Source organism: Musa acuminata, chromosome BXJ1-8 (genome assembly GCF_036884655.1).
Source record: "Musa acuminata AAA Group cultivar baxijiao chromosome BXJ1-8, Cavendish_Baxijiao_AAA, whole genome shotgun sequence".
NCBI classification, from domain to species: Eukaryota; Viridiplantae; Streptophyta; class Magnoliopsida; order Zingiberales; family Musaceae; genus Musa; species Musa acuminata.
Genome location: NC_088334.1, coordinates 1,752,720 through 1,766,931, shown reverse-complemented (window position 1 = coordinate 1,766,931; position 14,212 = coordinate 1,752,720). Strand labels below are relative to the sequence as shown.

Sequence of the window (14,212 nt, the reverse complement as noted above, 5' to 3'; positions counted from 1 at the left end):
TTATGTTACTATTATGTAATTTTTTTTTAATATCAGAATAAAATCAAATAACGACATATTAACATCATGCATACCATTTGAAGGAAACATTATATAAAAATAAATAAACACATCTTTTATATATATATATATTATAAAATCAATATAAACAATGGAATAGATATTAAAATTTTTTATCATAATTAAACTTTTTTTCTATTATCTGATAATCTTAATTAGAATCTAATCAGATCTATAATATATCTAATCAAATGGATTGGACAACATAATCTAACATTCTCCATGCATTACTTGATAAGATTAAAAAAATTAAAATCATAATAAATAAATTTTTAAAAAATATTTGAAAATATTTTTATCTAATTAGATTCTAAATTTTGAAAAATATTTTATACATTATCATGAATTTATAAAATAATCTAATAAGTCAAATAAATATAATAATACTATGTTAAGTCTCATTATCAATATAAATCATAATAATTATATATTATTAATGTCATACTTTCTTTTATGTGTCATAACATTATTAGTCTTTTACTCCAAGTATTAAGATAAAATTTTAAAATCGTAAAGCTTAATTAGTAGCCTCAAAGCATACGATAAAATTAATTTTTATTTTTTTATAATATAATTTATATTATACTATTCTTAAAAATTATCCCTTCAATTAATATAAATCATATAGTGAATTTATTATTATCGAGATAATTTACAGAATTAACATATGAAAAACTTATAATTTCAAACTAACTATAATCCTTTGTTTTATTTATGAGCAGCTTTAATATCTATCCAACATTCTTTTCTGGTTTAATACAGCTTTAATAAACTTTTAACTATACATCCATAAAAGAAATTATTTAATTATTTTCAAGTCATTATAAGGGCATTGGCTTTGATTAAAATTTTTATTTATGGTATATCAGTTGAATAAAGTTGCATACTAAATCTCCTTAAGGCTTGATCAATATATCTTTCTTTTAGAAGGTCCTAGCAATATTTAATATCTATCCCTAAATATATCATTGCTAAATTGTCTCATTCATGTTAATCATCTTAAAATTATTGATGAGAAATATATTGATCTCGTGCAACAAACTAACTAGCAAACAAAGATATCATCTACACACCAATATAATAAACTTACTTCTATTTATCAGTAGCATTTTCTTTAAATCTAAAAGAAACAATGAGATTATGAAATTTTATATATCATTCATTATTTAGAAAGTTGTTTAAGGTCATAAATAAATTTTGTAAGTTTGCAAGCTGAAATTTTCTTTCCCTTTTTTATGAATCATTTAATTTGTTCCATATAAATTATCTTATTTAGATTCATATTTATAAAACTTATTTTCGCAACCGTAACTCAGTATCATAATGAGCTACTTATATCATAATAATTCCTAATCAATCTATTTAAAAACTAAAAAAATATTTTGTTATAATCGATATATGCTCTATAAGTAAAACTTTTGACTACAATGGACTTTTTTTATAATTATTAGATAATTTGATGATTTTTTATATATTATTTAATTCTATTAATTTTAATTTTTCTTTCATTACATCACACTACTTTTTAAAAATATCATTTTTCATAACTTTTAAAAATAATAAGGAATCCCTTTAATTCCTATGTTATAATTTGATTATTCTACATATACTGCATAATCATAAAAAATGACCAATCTTATTTCCTTTTGATATCTTTTAAAATTATCAATTGTGAATGTTCTATAGGTTTGTCAATAGTAATATTAGCGTCATATGAGAGTTTAATATTATTTTATTATTTATCTTCATCAAATTATTTAATATTTTGAGAAACAATAACATCTTGAATAGGATAAAGGAGCATAACTATTTATTTCTTTATATCAAAATTAATCTATTGATTTTTTTTACTCTTTTTTATTTTATTATCTTTTTAAGAATCTCGCTTATTATCCTCATACAATATTTGAAGTAATGAAATCTATATCGTTTGGATTTTTTAAATAACTAATAAAATATTCAAAAATAGTTATTGAATTAAATTTTTTTTCAAGTGGATTGAAAATTTACGAGACAACCCAAATATATAAATATCTCAAATTTAGTTTTCTATCGACTCCAATGTAATTAATGGAACTAAATTATTATGAATCATATTCAAGGTATAGTTATCCTAATAATTTCATATTATATTGATTCAAGTACAAAAGAATAATTTATCATAATCATAGTACAATTTTGTTATTCGATAATGTTATTTTACTGTGACATAGTTGGAGCACAAATACCTTACTTTTCTATGAATTTAGCAAAAGGGTCAAACATATGGTCTCTTTCCGGCACTTATGGTATTTCACCATAGTAAGTTCATTGTTGAAACCCATTATCCACCACAATTTTTTCTATCGCATACTCATCTTATCGTTGCGCATTCCAATGTTGCCTACTATCGATGATCACCATTCGAGACCAGTAGTATTAGGTCATATCCCTAAACTACAATAATAGTTTATAATATATTGTTCATCGCTCAACAACATTACACTTGGCCCTAGTGCCAATAGTAGCCATTTGGTTAGGCTCGACAATTATCGTGACTCTCTCCCATGATAATCTATCTCTATACAACACCTCTATTTTGTCGCGATCTTACGGTCGCTACCCTTTTATCGTATTATATAGCCACCGATCGTAGCATCACCGGTACACATAACAATGCCATTATACTCTAATGTGACATACTAAATAGGGTTATCACTCTTTTGCTATGATGCTAATTGCAACAGTGTCTCCACTTATGGTAGGGCCAACAACCAACAAACCCTTCGTAATGTTGTTACCGCAAGTTGCCCATGGCAGCCCTCTGACCATGGTCTGACAACATCCTCCGTTGCTTGCAAGCATACGATTAAGATGAACGGGATAAACAAAATAGATTAGATCACCCTTCGCAAACAAAGGATGATAACACAAAACAGATCTAATGCTTTTATGATATATTGTACTTGATTTCAAAACAGGCTCTGATACCAATTATAAGCATAAAATTTTTAATCATATTATTATTATATAAAAAATTAATACCTGAATCAAAATCAAATAACAATAGATCAAGATCAAGATATATACCTTTCAATATTATTCAGAATACTTTTCTTCTCAATTTACAAATGCACTAACGTTTAATTGGAAGAAAGCAATTATATAGAACTAGACTCGTCTTCCCTCTTATTCATATTCTTCATAAGACTACTATACAAGATAAGAATAGATATATAATATTTCTTCTGTAGTCCCTACAAGATTTCTAAAAGATAACAAAGGATCTAGAATAAATAATTAGGGAAGACTCTTCTGTAGTCCCTACACGGTTTCTAAAAGATAATAAAGGATCTAGAATAAATAATTAGGGAAGACTCTTTCATCAAAGTCATCCCAATAAGAAATTTTATTATAATTAAAAAATTTTATTAACCTATAAGCCAAATTAAAATCTAAGCATATTTATAGTATATTTTATTTAATTAAATAAGATCACATATGCAACGTCCCTCTGCCTCGTATTAGTAAGAACCAATGACGCACCCATTCGATATGCTCAAGGGGTGGTATACTAGCCAAGCCATTGCTTTCTGACTTGGGAATTGTTTGCACCAGTGTGAAGACGACCCCAGACAACTCAAGAAGTCAAGCATGAGCCTCATAGATTAATGACATGGTTAGATAGCAACAAAAGAATGGTTGTTGAAGAGCAGTGGCAAAGCTTTCCCACTAGCACATCACGAATCTCATCCCGTGACTCTCACATTATGAAATTATATTTATGTAGAATTATTCGGAATTGGCAAGTAATGTAGTTTAATCTGCGGGAAAAGAAAAGCTTAGACTTTGTTACTTTTGTGTGTCTTCTTCTGCATTGTCTTTTCCTTGGGAAGGAAGAAGAATGAGCAGAGATGTCAAAGGGAGGGCTGCCACTTGCAGCAGCAGTCTCGGCCTCGAATGATTGAATCATCTTGCAGGCCCACCTCACGAGAATGACCTGAAAGACCACGGATGTTGAAGCCAGGATCGAAACAAGCAGCAGAAATAATTCAAGAGCAGCATCTGTTGATCCCCAAACTCTCCATCTACATTAAGTTCGTTGCCATCCGCCCATTTGCCTGTGGTGCAGTAGTAGTCGATATCATGCATGAACAGGCCATCGTTGAAATCACAGATGAAAGCTAGACAGTACTGGTGGGCGCAGCTGCATGCATGAGAGCTCTGTCTCGATGTGAGAGAACTCGGCCTCTTCCTCCATGCTTCTGCTGCGCTTGGTTAGGCGAGGCAGACAGCCCCCACTTTGACTCTCTTGGCTTGTTACTCCTGCCGACTCCGTCGTCGTCCGTGAGCTCCATGACAAAGAACATGTCGACGGTGCGCTGTGGAGATAAGGTTGGGAGATGGGGAGGAGATCTCGATGGCTTGTTGTGGTCAAAGCCAAGAGGTCAAAACTAAATCCTGTCTCATTAAAGGACGAGACGATCAAAGATTCTTGTGTCGTTGGTGCCTTCTAGTCAGAGCTAAAGAGGTCAAAGTCAATCATGTTTAGTTGGTGATTTGGGATATTCACCATAACTCGTTTAAATGAAGATTAGGAAACGATAGCAGAGTGGTTAGCACTTAGTACTCATATTATATTATTAAAAATATGTATAAATGAAATTAGTGAGAAGTTTATTATTCATGGTTCCTTTTTACTATTAATAATCTTTACTAACCATAATCTCTTTAAAAATAATAAATTATTTACAATTTAAGTATTATCGATTTTTTTTCTTCTATAATCTCTAATTTTATTGTGAACTCTCCTCGTCATGAATACTATTCATCACTAATTGTAATGTATCTTTGTTCGTTATCGTTATCAATATCGCTGATACCCATGCGATATGATTCTCGACAGTTGATATAGTACAATTGGAGGTGACAGTTGATTTCATTATGCTATTAGCATTCGAGGAAAAATAAAAAGATGATATTAGCATTCATTAAAAAAAATACAAATAAATATTACGTATAGTAAAAAATTGCAAATAGTAATCTCCGAAGAGGTTTGTTTTACGACCTATTATGAAAATAACAATTACCGAGAGGCATTTGCGAATAATAAGAGTTGATGCGCGGTTCTGATGTTCTTTAATCTGATGATCGAGAAATCTCGACCGTCGGATCAGATCTCTTCCCAATTCTAAAAGCCAAGGTTTGAGCGAATGTGACCGCCTCGCCCTCCTGTTTCAAATTCGAAAACCCCCGCCGCCTCCGCGATCGCTCAACTCTTCCGCTGTCCCCACCAACGCATATGTCGGCCGGGGCTCCGCCCTCCGGCCTCCACTTCCCCATGGACGATCCCGATCTCGACGACGCCGAGCTCTGGGCCGTGATCGACACCGCTGCCGCCTCACGATCCCGGAATCCCCTCGTCCCCCTCAAGAACCCCAACCCCCTCGCCTTTAGCCCGTCTCCGATGGGATCGAAGTCGTTCAGAAACCCTAGGCAACTGCGCGTGACAGGCGAGGTGGCTAGGGTTCCGGCGGACGGGGAGGTGGTGCAGGAGGAGCACTGGGACCATCTCCGGCCCCGCAAGATGGCGAGGTTCGTGGAATCTGGGACGGTGGTAGACGAGCGCCGGATGGTCGTCGTCAGGCATCCGCAGCGGCCGCCGGTGGTGGCAGTCCCGTCACCGTCTTATCGGTCGCCGGATCAGGCAAGGTTCGTGGCGAAGTCGGGGAGTCCGGTGGTGGAGAGCCCACCTCCTGAGGGATGGAAGAGTGAGGAAAAGGAGAACATGAGCCACAGCTTGGGTGGCCGGTTCCCTTCGGTGTCTTCGTTTAAGCACTACCAGAACACAGCAATGGCGGTAAATTCTTGTTTCTTTCTGCTTGCTCTTCCTTACATCGAGATGGCACGTCTTGTTCTAGATTTTTCTTGCAATCATCTTTGCTTCTGATTGAACGATCTCTTCGGTAGTTGTATGCTTTAGCTGATAGTAGTACGTCTCGGTTTTCAACTACATACCTAAGTTGTTCCTGATCACTAAGGAATTAATCGATTCACTTTTCTTATATATGTGTCAGTGTCGATGACTCGATGACAATGACATAGAACTACAAATGCTGCATCAAAATCAAACTAGAATTACCTTAATTTGAAGGCCTAATCTTTCTTTCCAAAGTAGGCTTTCAAAACCCCGTCGGTGCTACGAGTCTAATATTTCAGGATTAATCTTTTTAACTATGAGAAATGGCTGTTACTCACACTGTAACTATTGCTTCTGAATACTTACTTTCTGTATATTTTTTTGTTCCAGATTTTAGAAAAATCCGACTACACCATGATACACGGGAATCCTTTTATTAAGAAGTCAGGTAGACGGAATATCCTTTAGTTATTTTAACTAGGCTTCTTATCATATCTCTAACAATTTTAATCTCATCTTTCTTTTCAGGATGGAGAAAGATTTCATTTTTCTTCAATCTCTCATTTGAAATTAGAGACAAGTCCATTGAGTTTGATGAGAACAGGAATGTTCAGCGTGCTGAATTTGTTGTTCGTGCATATATGCAGTATGTCCTGTCCCAAGAAACTAACTATTTTACTGGCTTGTACTTTGTTTGATTCATCAATCCTGTTCTTAGTCTTGATGTCTTCTCCCCTGTTCTTGATTCTAGATGCGGCAGGTTCGCAGATGGCTGGGGTTCATGTGACCGGCGTGAGAAGAAGTTTTTGAAACCAAACCATGACATTCCTAGTACAGCTGAAACTCGAGCTAAAAATAAAGCTTGCCAAGTAAGTACCTTGCTATTTTCAGTATATATGCTTGGCAATTCCTGTCATTGCCACAATTAGTTTAACAGTTATGCGATGATAACTTAGTATGAAGGTTCAACTGATGAAAGTGTGGAATAAGTATGTGAATAAACTGGTTGCATAAACTTCTAGTCAACCAAAAAGAAAAAGAAATGGTAACTCAGTAGTATCTTTACTTAGAATTAGAATCCATATATTGCGTGCTTTCACATCTGGAATGAGTTTTGATCCTTGTTTTCACATCTTAGCTCAAACAATTTCTGTTTTCCTTTTTTGTTTCTCCCTGTAAAATTGTCACTCCAGTAGTTATAAAAAGGTGGGAGTTCAAGAAAACACTAGGCTACTGTTTTATCAGTAATAAATACTTCAAAAATGTGATGATTAGTGGCTGAGTCCATTATTTTCAATTCTAATTAACAAGAGCTTATTTTGCTTAGGATCTTCTTGGAATTGGAGAGTACCGACCAGGTGTTGTCAATGGTCTTCACTAAGTAAAACAGTCGTTATAAGATGTAACTCAATATTGCATTCTTACAAGTTCTATCAAATCATAATGATCTGGATGACACGAAGCTGCTAATCAATTTGTTTGGAGAGGGAAGAGGGCGACTGTAAAGAAGAAGTGATATCCTTTTGTAATGGAAAGTACTTACGGAAAAAGCTGAGATATGGTCAGCTAGCTTGCTGATAAACATCTCCAGGAATCATTCATGTGTTGCTGGAAGGAACATGTAACTGACAATGATAAATGGTAAGAATTGAGCTATATATTCTTCTTTTTGATCCAAGGGTGCAGAGCACTACTGCCTGGCCATTATCACTTGCCCGTCTGCTTGGATTCTTAAAAGAAGGGGCAATTCTCATTTATTCCATGCCTCACTCTTCCTTTATTTACCTCAGATGGTTTCTCGCAAAAATAATGATGAGCATGTTCATTTTTGGATAATGACAGATCAAAATTCATTATGTAATTTTATCTGTGTCCTGAGGCTCATGATTGCCAGTGACAGTTGCTTCCTGATACCGAAACTGCAGCAATGTGATGAAATGATAAGAACTTCTGCCTGGCCATTATCATCTTTCTTTTTTAAGTCAGACAGTTGCTTCCTGATACAGAAACTGCAGCAATGTGATGAAATGATAAGAACTTCTGACTTCTTTGTCCAAGATATAACAGCAGTTGGAACAGTGGAAAGCACTGTTCCAGAGTTCCATTCATGATCGCCCACAAGTTAATTCATCAGTCAAGGTAAATATCGCTTAAGCTTGATCATGCAATTGCCATATATATTGTAGGTTTTTATGTAATTAACAGGAATTAGCAAGTGTAAATCAACCATTAGTGATAGTTCCCATGAAGTTGTGGTGGGCTGTGCATCACTTTGATTCTCGGCGGCCCATTGCCAATATAAATATCCATTAAATGGAGAGGACCCTTGCCCTGTAGAAAGAGCTAATTCTAGTCATTTTGGAGCAGACTTACGCTTTGGGGGAAACAGACAAAGCAACAGCGGCTACAAGCATATGTAGCTTTACAAAGGCAACTGGCAATCAACAGCAGTGTGCAATAATAAAGGGTATGCTTATCTGCTGCTCCCTGTCTACTTTATCTTTTTGACTCTGATGTGCTATTGCCTTCAAGGAGCTCTTGTTGATCCCTGACTAGATTCGATGTAAATTTCTCCGTCTGATTTAGGAGCATAGTCCACCTTTTCTTGCTTGAAAATATGGATTTAGACAATAGCTAGAAAAATAGACCAGATTAATCAGATCAGCATGCACCATGTTACATGTAAGTTTTCATTCCTACAACCAGCATGGATGGATTGGAAACATCCATGCCTGGCCCTCACAAAATCCTTCCTCCTGTAGGTTAGTGGAAGATGATGCATTTAGAATGAAGAATCATTAAAATAAACAGCTCCTGCTTGGTTTAGTGAGGGATGATGCACATAAAACCAAGCATCACGCAGATAAACAAAAGGAAAAAGCTCAGACATCCCATCATCTTCCAAAAACCCTCACACACTGTCCTCATCACTGTGAAGGCTCCTTCAAAGCAACCCCAACTATCCAAGATTCCACTATCAAATCAACAATGACAGAAGAGCTTTGCTAGGTGCGTAGCCCATCTTATTCTGCATGCTTTAGTAGTTAAGATGTATTTTTCTGAAATATTTTTAGTTGCCTTGCCTTCCTTTTGCCTCTGGCAGTGCTATTCTGTTCATACATCATTAGATAAGCAACAGTACATGTAGAATGGTCAAAGACGAGCATAAATTTAGACTTCAGACAGAATAGATGGAGACTCACATCTAAATGGTGCAGAGTGCCAATGTGCGTCGATTAAAATATAAAATAGAACCTTTCCATTGTTTCTTGATGTGTTATAGGAAGTAGAACAAATCTATAAGAGTCAAATCTTATGCCTTTTCAGGGATGCAATTTATGATTTTACGAAGCAAATCACTCTTAGGAAACTAAGTTGTTGAACATCCATTGGTTGAAATCTGATGGATCAGAATTTTTTTGATAGAATAGATTGTGGTCATTTTTAATAAGATGATGTTGTTTCATACATGAGGTTATGCACATGCATCATATATCATGATGCATTCTTGTTCTTGTTCAGATATTTATCAAGTTTTTTAATGATATGGATCATATATTGTCTGTCTTAATGTCAAAACCGGAACATATCATCCGGCTGGCAGATGACTTGCATCGTGCTACTACTATTCATATTTGTTCCAAGAGTGTGATTCATCCCCCCAAATCAAAGCATTTTCTAGTGAGCTGATGGATTTTAGTGTACAATTACCGAAGCTAGAATAGGAAAGTTCAGGATGCTTGTAAAGCAGTAGAAACTATTAAGTAAGGTGTCATATGTCCCTCAGAATATAGTTGCCAGCAGAAAGCTAAACCCTTTACTAGACTTTTAGGCACTGGTTTATCAGACTAGAGATTGAAACATATTCTTTTGCAGGTGTGCCATAATATTATTTGATTGGATTCGGGTTGGATCAATTCACTCGTGATGTATGGCTAAAGGTTCTGAGTGATCTTGTATTTCTTCAAGATGTATCTCTTCCGAAAGAAATCATAACTTGTGAAAACCTTTTTCTTAATCAATCATGTGGCTCATGATTTTAAAATCCGTGTTACATGGATCTTTGACGGGCAGATCATATAGGAACTTTCAGAGACCCCATTGATATATATTCTCCCCATGCTTCTGCTTCCTATAGATAATTTTGAATTCGAGGCATGAGTCACTTTCTTCTTTCTTTTTACCATGACCTTTTCTTATTTAACATTTCCACATGCAATTCAGCAGATGGTACACGCAGCGAAATCATAGAGGAAGATCTGCCTAGCATCTTCTTACCAATCTGTATCTATGGGATGGCAGAAGAGTATATATTAGTTATAAGCATGCATGATTGGGCTCATGTGATGCAAAGTGAGGAATATCCTCTTTCACCAAGCAAGAGAGGGCCAACTCATAAAGCTAAAGTTGCCCCCTCGCCTGCTCCCCAAAAGAGAAGAACACCTCTCTCTCAGGTATGTGTGTGTGCAACCCCCACACCATCATAACAGTTCCATACACCATCGTATGCATGGATTTCCGAGCCCCCTTACACAGTGTACACATACGCCCTTTGCTTTGCCTTCTTTCTCTCCTTTCTCATGTTTCAATCTTCTACTGTCACACCTCCATCTGACAACGGTCTCTCTCTCTCTCTCTCTTTCTTTTCCTTTTTATCTGTACATAGCCTCAGACTAACTTTATTCTCTTAAGAGCTAAGAAGAGATGGGAAGAGACGGCATTGGTCTTTGGGAAAGAGACGAAAACCCAGATTCCCTAAAGCATGGAGCTTTCGTAAGAAATAGGACATGGTTGCTTTTGGCCATTTCACTTTTTCCCGAAATTTACTCTATCGCTCTCTCCTCTTCCTCTGACTCCTTGGCATGAGCGAGTGTTCTTCTACGACCAGCCTTGGTCATAAGTTTTCTCAACGAATTTTTGGTGGGATGCATGGGCTTTAGTGAGATCTTGGCTCTTCTGTGTTGTTCCATAGCACAGTCCACTTGCATGTATACATGTGTAGAAATAATAGGACAATCATATTAAAGACGAGGGGAGGAGTGAGAGATAGAGAGAGAGGGAGATGATTCCGAGGAAGAGTCCCAATCAAATCCAACTACAAACTGAGCAAATAAAGAGGTTGTCTCTTTGTCTCCTATCTTGATGTTCGTTCATAGATCCATAAATGCACATGCGCATAAGCTAGATTAAAGACAGTAATAGCAGTCATTTTAGGAACATATAGCAGCTTATTTAAAATGACTAGTCTTACAAGGATATCAATGCATTTATATACTAGCAACTTTATGGAAATCAGAACTCAATTAAGCTAGAAACTATCACTTGCTGATATACAAGAAGTTGTAGTTAAATATCAGTGTTGGAGATGTAAGGTTGTGCACAAGCACAAGCATGGCAAGGCATGAAGACACACTACACTGATGCATGCATGGAGTGTGGGTCAAAAGTTGTTCTACCTTGTAATGTCTCAAAAGATGATGAGTAATGCTTGGTGAGAGCTTTAAGCTGCATGGAATCACACCAAAGAGCTGAAAAGAATTGAAGTGCTGCATGTAAAAGCATGATATGTAAACCTAAAAGTTGAAGAAGAGGGTTCTCTATCAAAATTTTCTTGGCAGTAGAGATCATTACATGTCTAAGTTGCAAAAATTTTGCAGTCCAGAGGGAACACAATAACATTAAAGGGAGACAAAAGGATGAAAAATGATGACTCTTAAATATTCTCATATCGCAAATTTAGGGAATGCCTGAACCTTTGAGAAATGATGAAGTAGATATATACATTGTTCATATAAATCCCTCACAACGATTTCTTAAAAGTCAGACATGCCACCAACCGATCCATCAAATATCTCTGACCATAGAGTTGTAACATACAGCCCATTAAAACACAGGCAAAGCACCAACCCTAACAATCTGAAAGAAGAAGCCTGCCTACCATTTGATTTGATGCGTGTAGTAGTAACGTGACACCACAAACCATATCAGAGATCATACGGGCTTGCAGTAATTAGTCTACTGCTTCATCCTTCCTTCTCCGGTCAAGCAGGCCCCTTCGAAGCCATTGTAAAAAACTTAGCTTCCATCTTAGAACGTGATCATGGGAACCATACGATCACAAGATACTTCCAGATGAGGAGTTGAATCCTGAGAGATCCGTCGCCCATCCGCCCGCGCCGCTGCTGCTGCCTCCGCCACTGCTGCCACTCCAGAATTGATCGTTGCGGGAAGCATTAAGGTAACGCCCTGGGAGATCAAGCAGTTGTTGGCTGTCCTCCATCTTCGCCAGCTGAGTTATGAGCCCGGAATTCGGTCGTCTCGTTTGAGCTTGCCCTGTAATGAACCCCTCAAGAAGCCCACTGGCTTCACCAGCTGCCGCTGGCGGCGGCTGCGGAAGTTCCAGTCCTCCTGGTAATGGAAACTGCTGTGTCTGCTGAAGCCTGAGAGTCTCTAATCCAAAGCCATCGAAGGGACCCCTGCTGCTGCTGCTCCCTCCCAGCTGATACTCCATTGTGTTTGCGGGTTGGATGCTGGAGAAGCTCATCGCGAAGTTAGTCGACGTGAAGTCCGGAAGCGGGTGCAACGAGGCCATGAATGGCAGATGCGAAGGGAACGGGACGTGGGATGTTGTTGCACCACCTAAGCCGGATGATGTGGCCGGGGAGGAGGAGGAGGAGGCTCCAGTCTGAGTGGCCGTAGTCGAGAACTTCGAGGAGCTACCAGCGGTGGACTTGGTCCTCCTGTTGCGGCGGCAGCCGCCGCCGACGGGGACGTTGCGGAGGGCGCCGCCGCGCGTCCAGTAACGTCGGCATGTCTTGCAGAAATGCCGGGGCTGCGACAAGGAGTAGTTGTTGAAGTAACAGAATTTGGTGTTGGTGGAGTCACAGCGCGGGCACTTCTGCCCTGGCTCCGGCTGAGGGACCTTTGCGAGCCGAGCTCGGTCCGCCATCGATCCAAGCCTGATCGAGTCAACCATCCCACCTTCAGTCTGCGGAGCTGCCATTAATGGCGGAAGCTGGCACGTCACACCGCTGCTGCTCACCTGCTGATGAGCTTGCTGCTTCAGTGATTACAATAAGGTAAGAGAGGGACAAAGCAAGAATTATTGTCACTGGTATCGCACAAGTGTGAGAATCTTTTAGTTTCTTATACCATTTGGAAGCAGAAGGAATCGGAGAAACGAACAAATATGAGGAAAAGAGATGAAGGGGAAGAGGAAGAGGAGGAGGAGCACTCACCTGGTTCCAGTTAGGTGGATCTAAATACACTGGAACGGATGGAAAAACCATGGTTGGCCTAGATAGTTCCCCCTCTTTTGTTCCTTCTCCCTTCAAGATTTATTTCTTTTGTGGCAAAAGCTTCATGGAGTTAAAAGAGTTCTCGTGTAGTGGGCTTTATATTTTAATTTTCTTGCTAGTGTTAGAGAGAGAAAATAGAGGGTCTTAGCTTTCAAGCTTTAAGGGTAATGGGGAAGTAAGTGGTGGCTGCGACTCGAGCATGACAAAGATGAGAGAGAATAAATTATGAGACTGGTAGATCCTGTAAGTGGTGGTCTGCCCTATTGTTATCAGTCATGTCCGTGCGAGAATTTATGAGGGACAGCACGAGATCTACAGCACACGTGGGGCCCCGACCGCGTCTCCCCCTTCCGGGTCGGGAAAACGCAATTGGTGCCACGTGTTTTTTCTTTTTCTTTTCTTTTTCGCGTGCGTGCGTCCGTCGTAACCTTTTCTGAGCCGTCTGATTGCGCGATGGCTCGCGGCCACGGAGGCCACGTCGCTTGATGCGCGCACGTGTGGCGAAGGAGGAGGACCACACAAAACGTAACGGAAGGCCAGGATGCGTTGGAAAGCGCCTCCCGATCCCTGTCGCCTGGGCCACACGCGCATACACACGTGTATGCATGTACGTAGGGCAGCAAAGTCCTGCGATACTTGATGACTCACATCGCGGCCCACAGGCACTTGTCTCTATCTAAGTGGGCTTTGCTGGCACAGCCCAATGTACAGCCCAATGCGGCTCGGTCTGCGACCCAGTAGGCTTGGGTTTAACCCACACTTGTGGTATTGGACATTTTGACTTTGACCCTATGACATGTCCAGTCATATTGCTAGAGGGGGTGAGGTCAATATGATGCTTTATTTAAGGGAAAGAGATGAGGTGGAAGCTCATGTTGAGTGTCTGACTTCCCAATCTCTTCGTTCTCAATGCACGCTTAAAGAATGGGAGGAAGACGCGCGTTTGGTGCCATTA

The 14,212-nt window shown here is 38.5% G+C and overlaps 2 protein-coding genes across 4 annotated transcripts; one reads left to right on the top strand and one right to left on the bottom strand.

Moving 5' to 3' along the window:
- Nucleotides 1-5,279: 5,279 nt before the first annotated feature.
- Nucleotides 5,280-8,074, top strand: LOC135680559 (uncharacterized). Its single transcript, XM_065194566.1, has 5 exons — nt 5,280-5,899; nt 6,350-6,407; nt 6,488-6,605; nt 6,711-6,828; nt 7,287-8,074. Exons 1-5 carry the CDS (start codon nt 5,342-5,344, stop codon nt 7,338-7,340), a joined length of 906 nt encoding a protein of 301 aa, XP_065050638.1. The 5' UTR covers nt 5,280-5,341; the 3' UTR covers nt 7,341-8,074.
- Nucleotides 8,075-11,694: 3,620 nt separating this feature from the next.
- LOC103994383 (dof zinc finger protein DOF3.6-like) lies at nt 11,695-13,405 on the bottom strand. Of its 3 annotated transcripts, none has more exons than XM_009414705.3 (2): nt 13,198-13,405; nt 11,695-13,016 (listed from the first exon to the last, which is right to left on the bottom strand). In XM_009414705.3, the coding sequence occupies exons 1-2, from the start codon at nt 13,246-13,248 to the stop codon at nt 12,075-12,077; spliced, it is 993 nt and encodes a 330-aa protein (XP_009412980.2). In that variant the 5' UTR covers nt 13,249-13,405; the 3' UTR covers nt 11,695-12,074. The 3 variants fall into 3 exon arrangements, with proteins under 3 accessions (XP_009412980.2, XP_018685713.2, XP_018685714.2); XM_018830168.2 differs by having other exon boundaries at nt 11,695-13,004; XM_018830169.2 differs by having other exon boundaries at nt 11,695-13,001.
- Between the last annotated feature and the right edge of the window lie 807 nt (nt 13,406-14,212).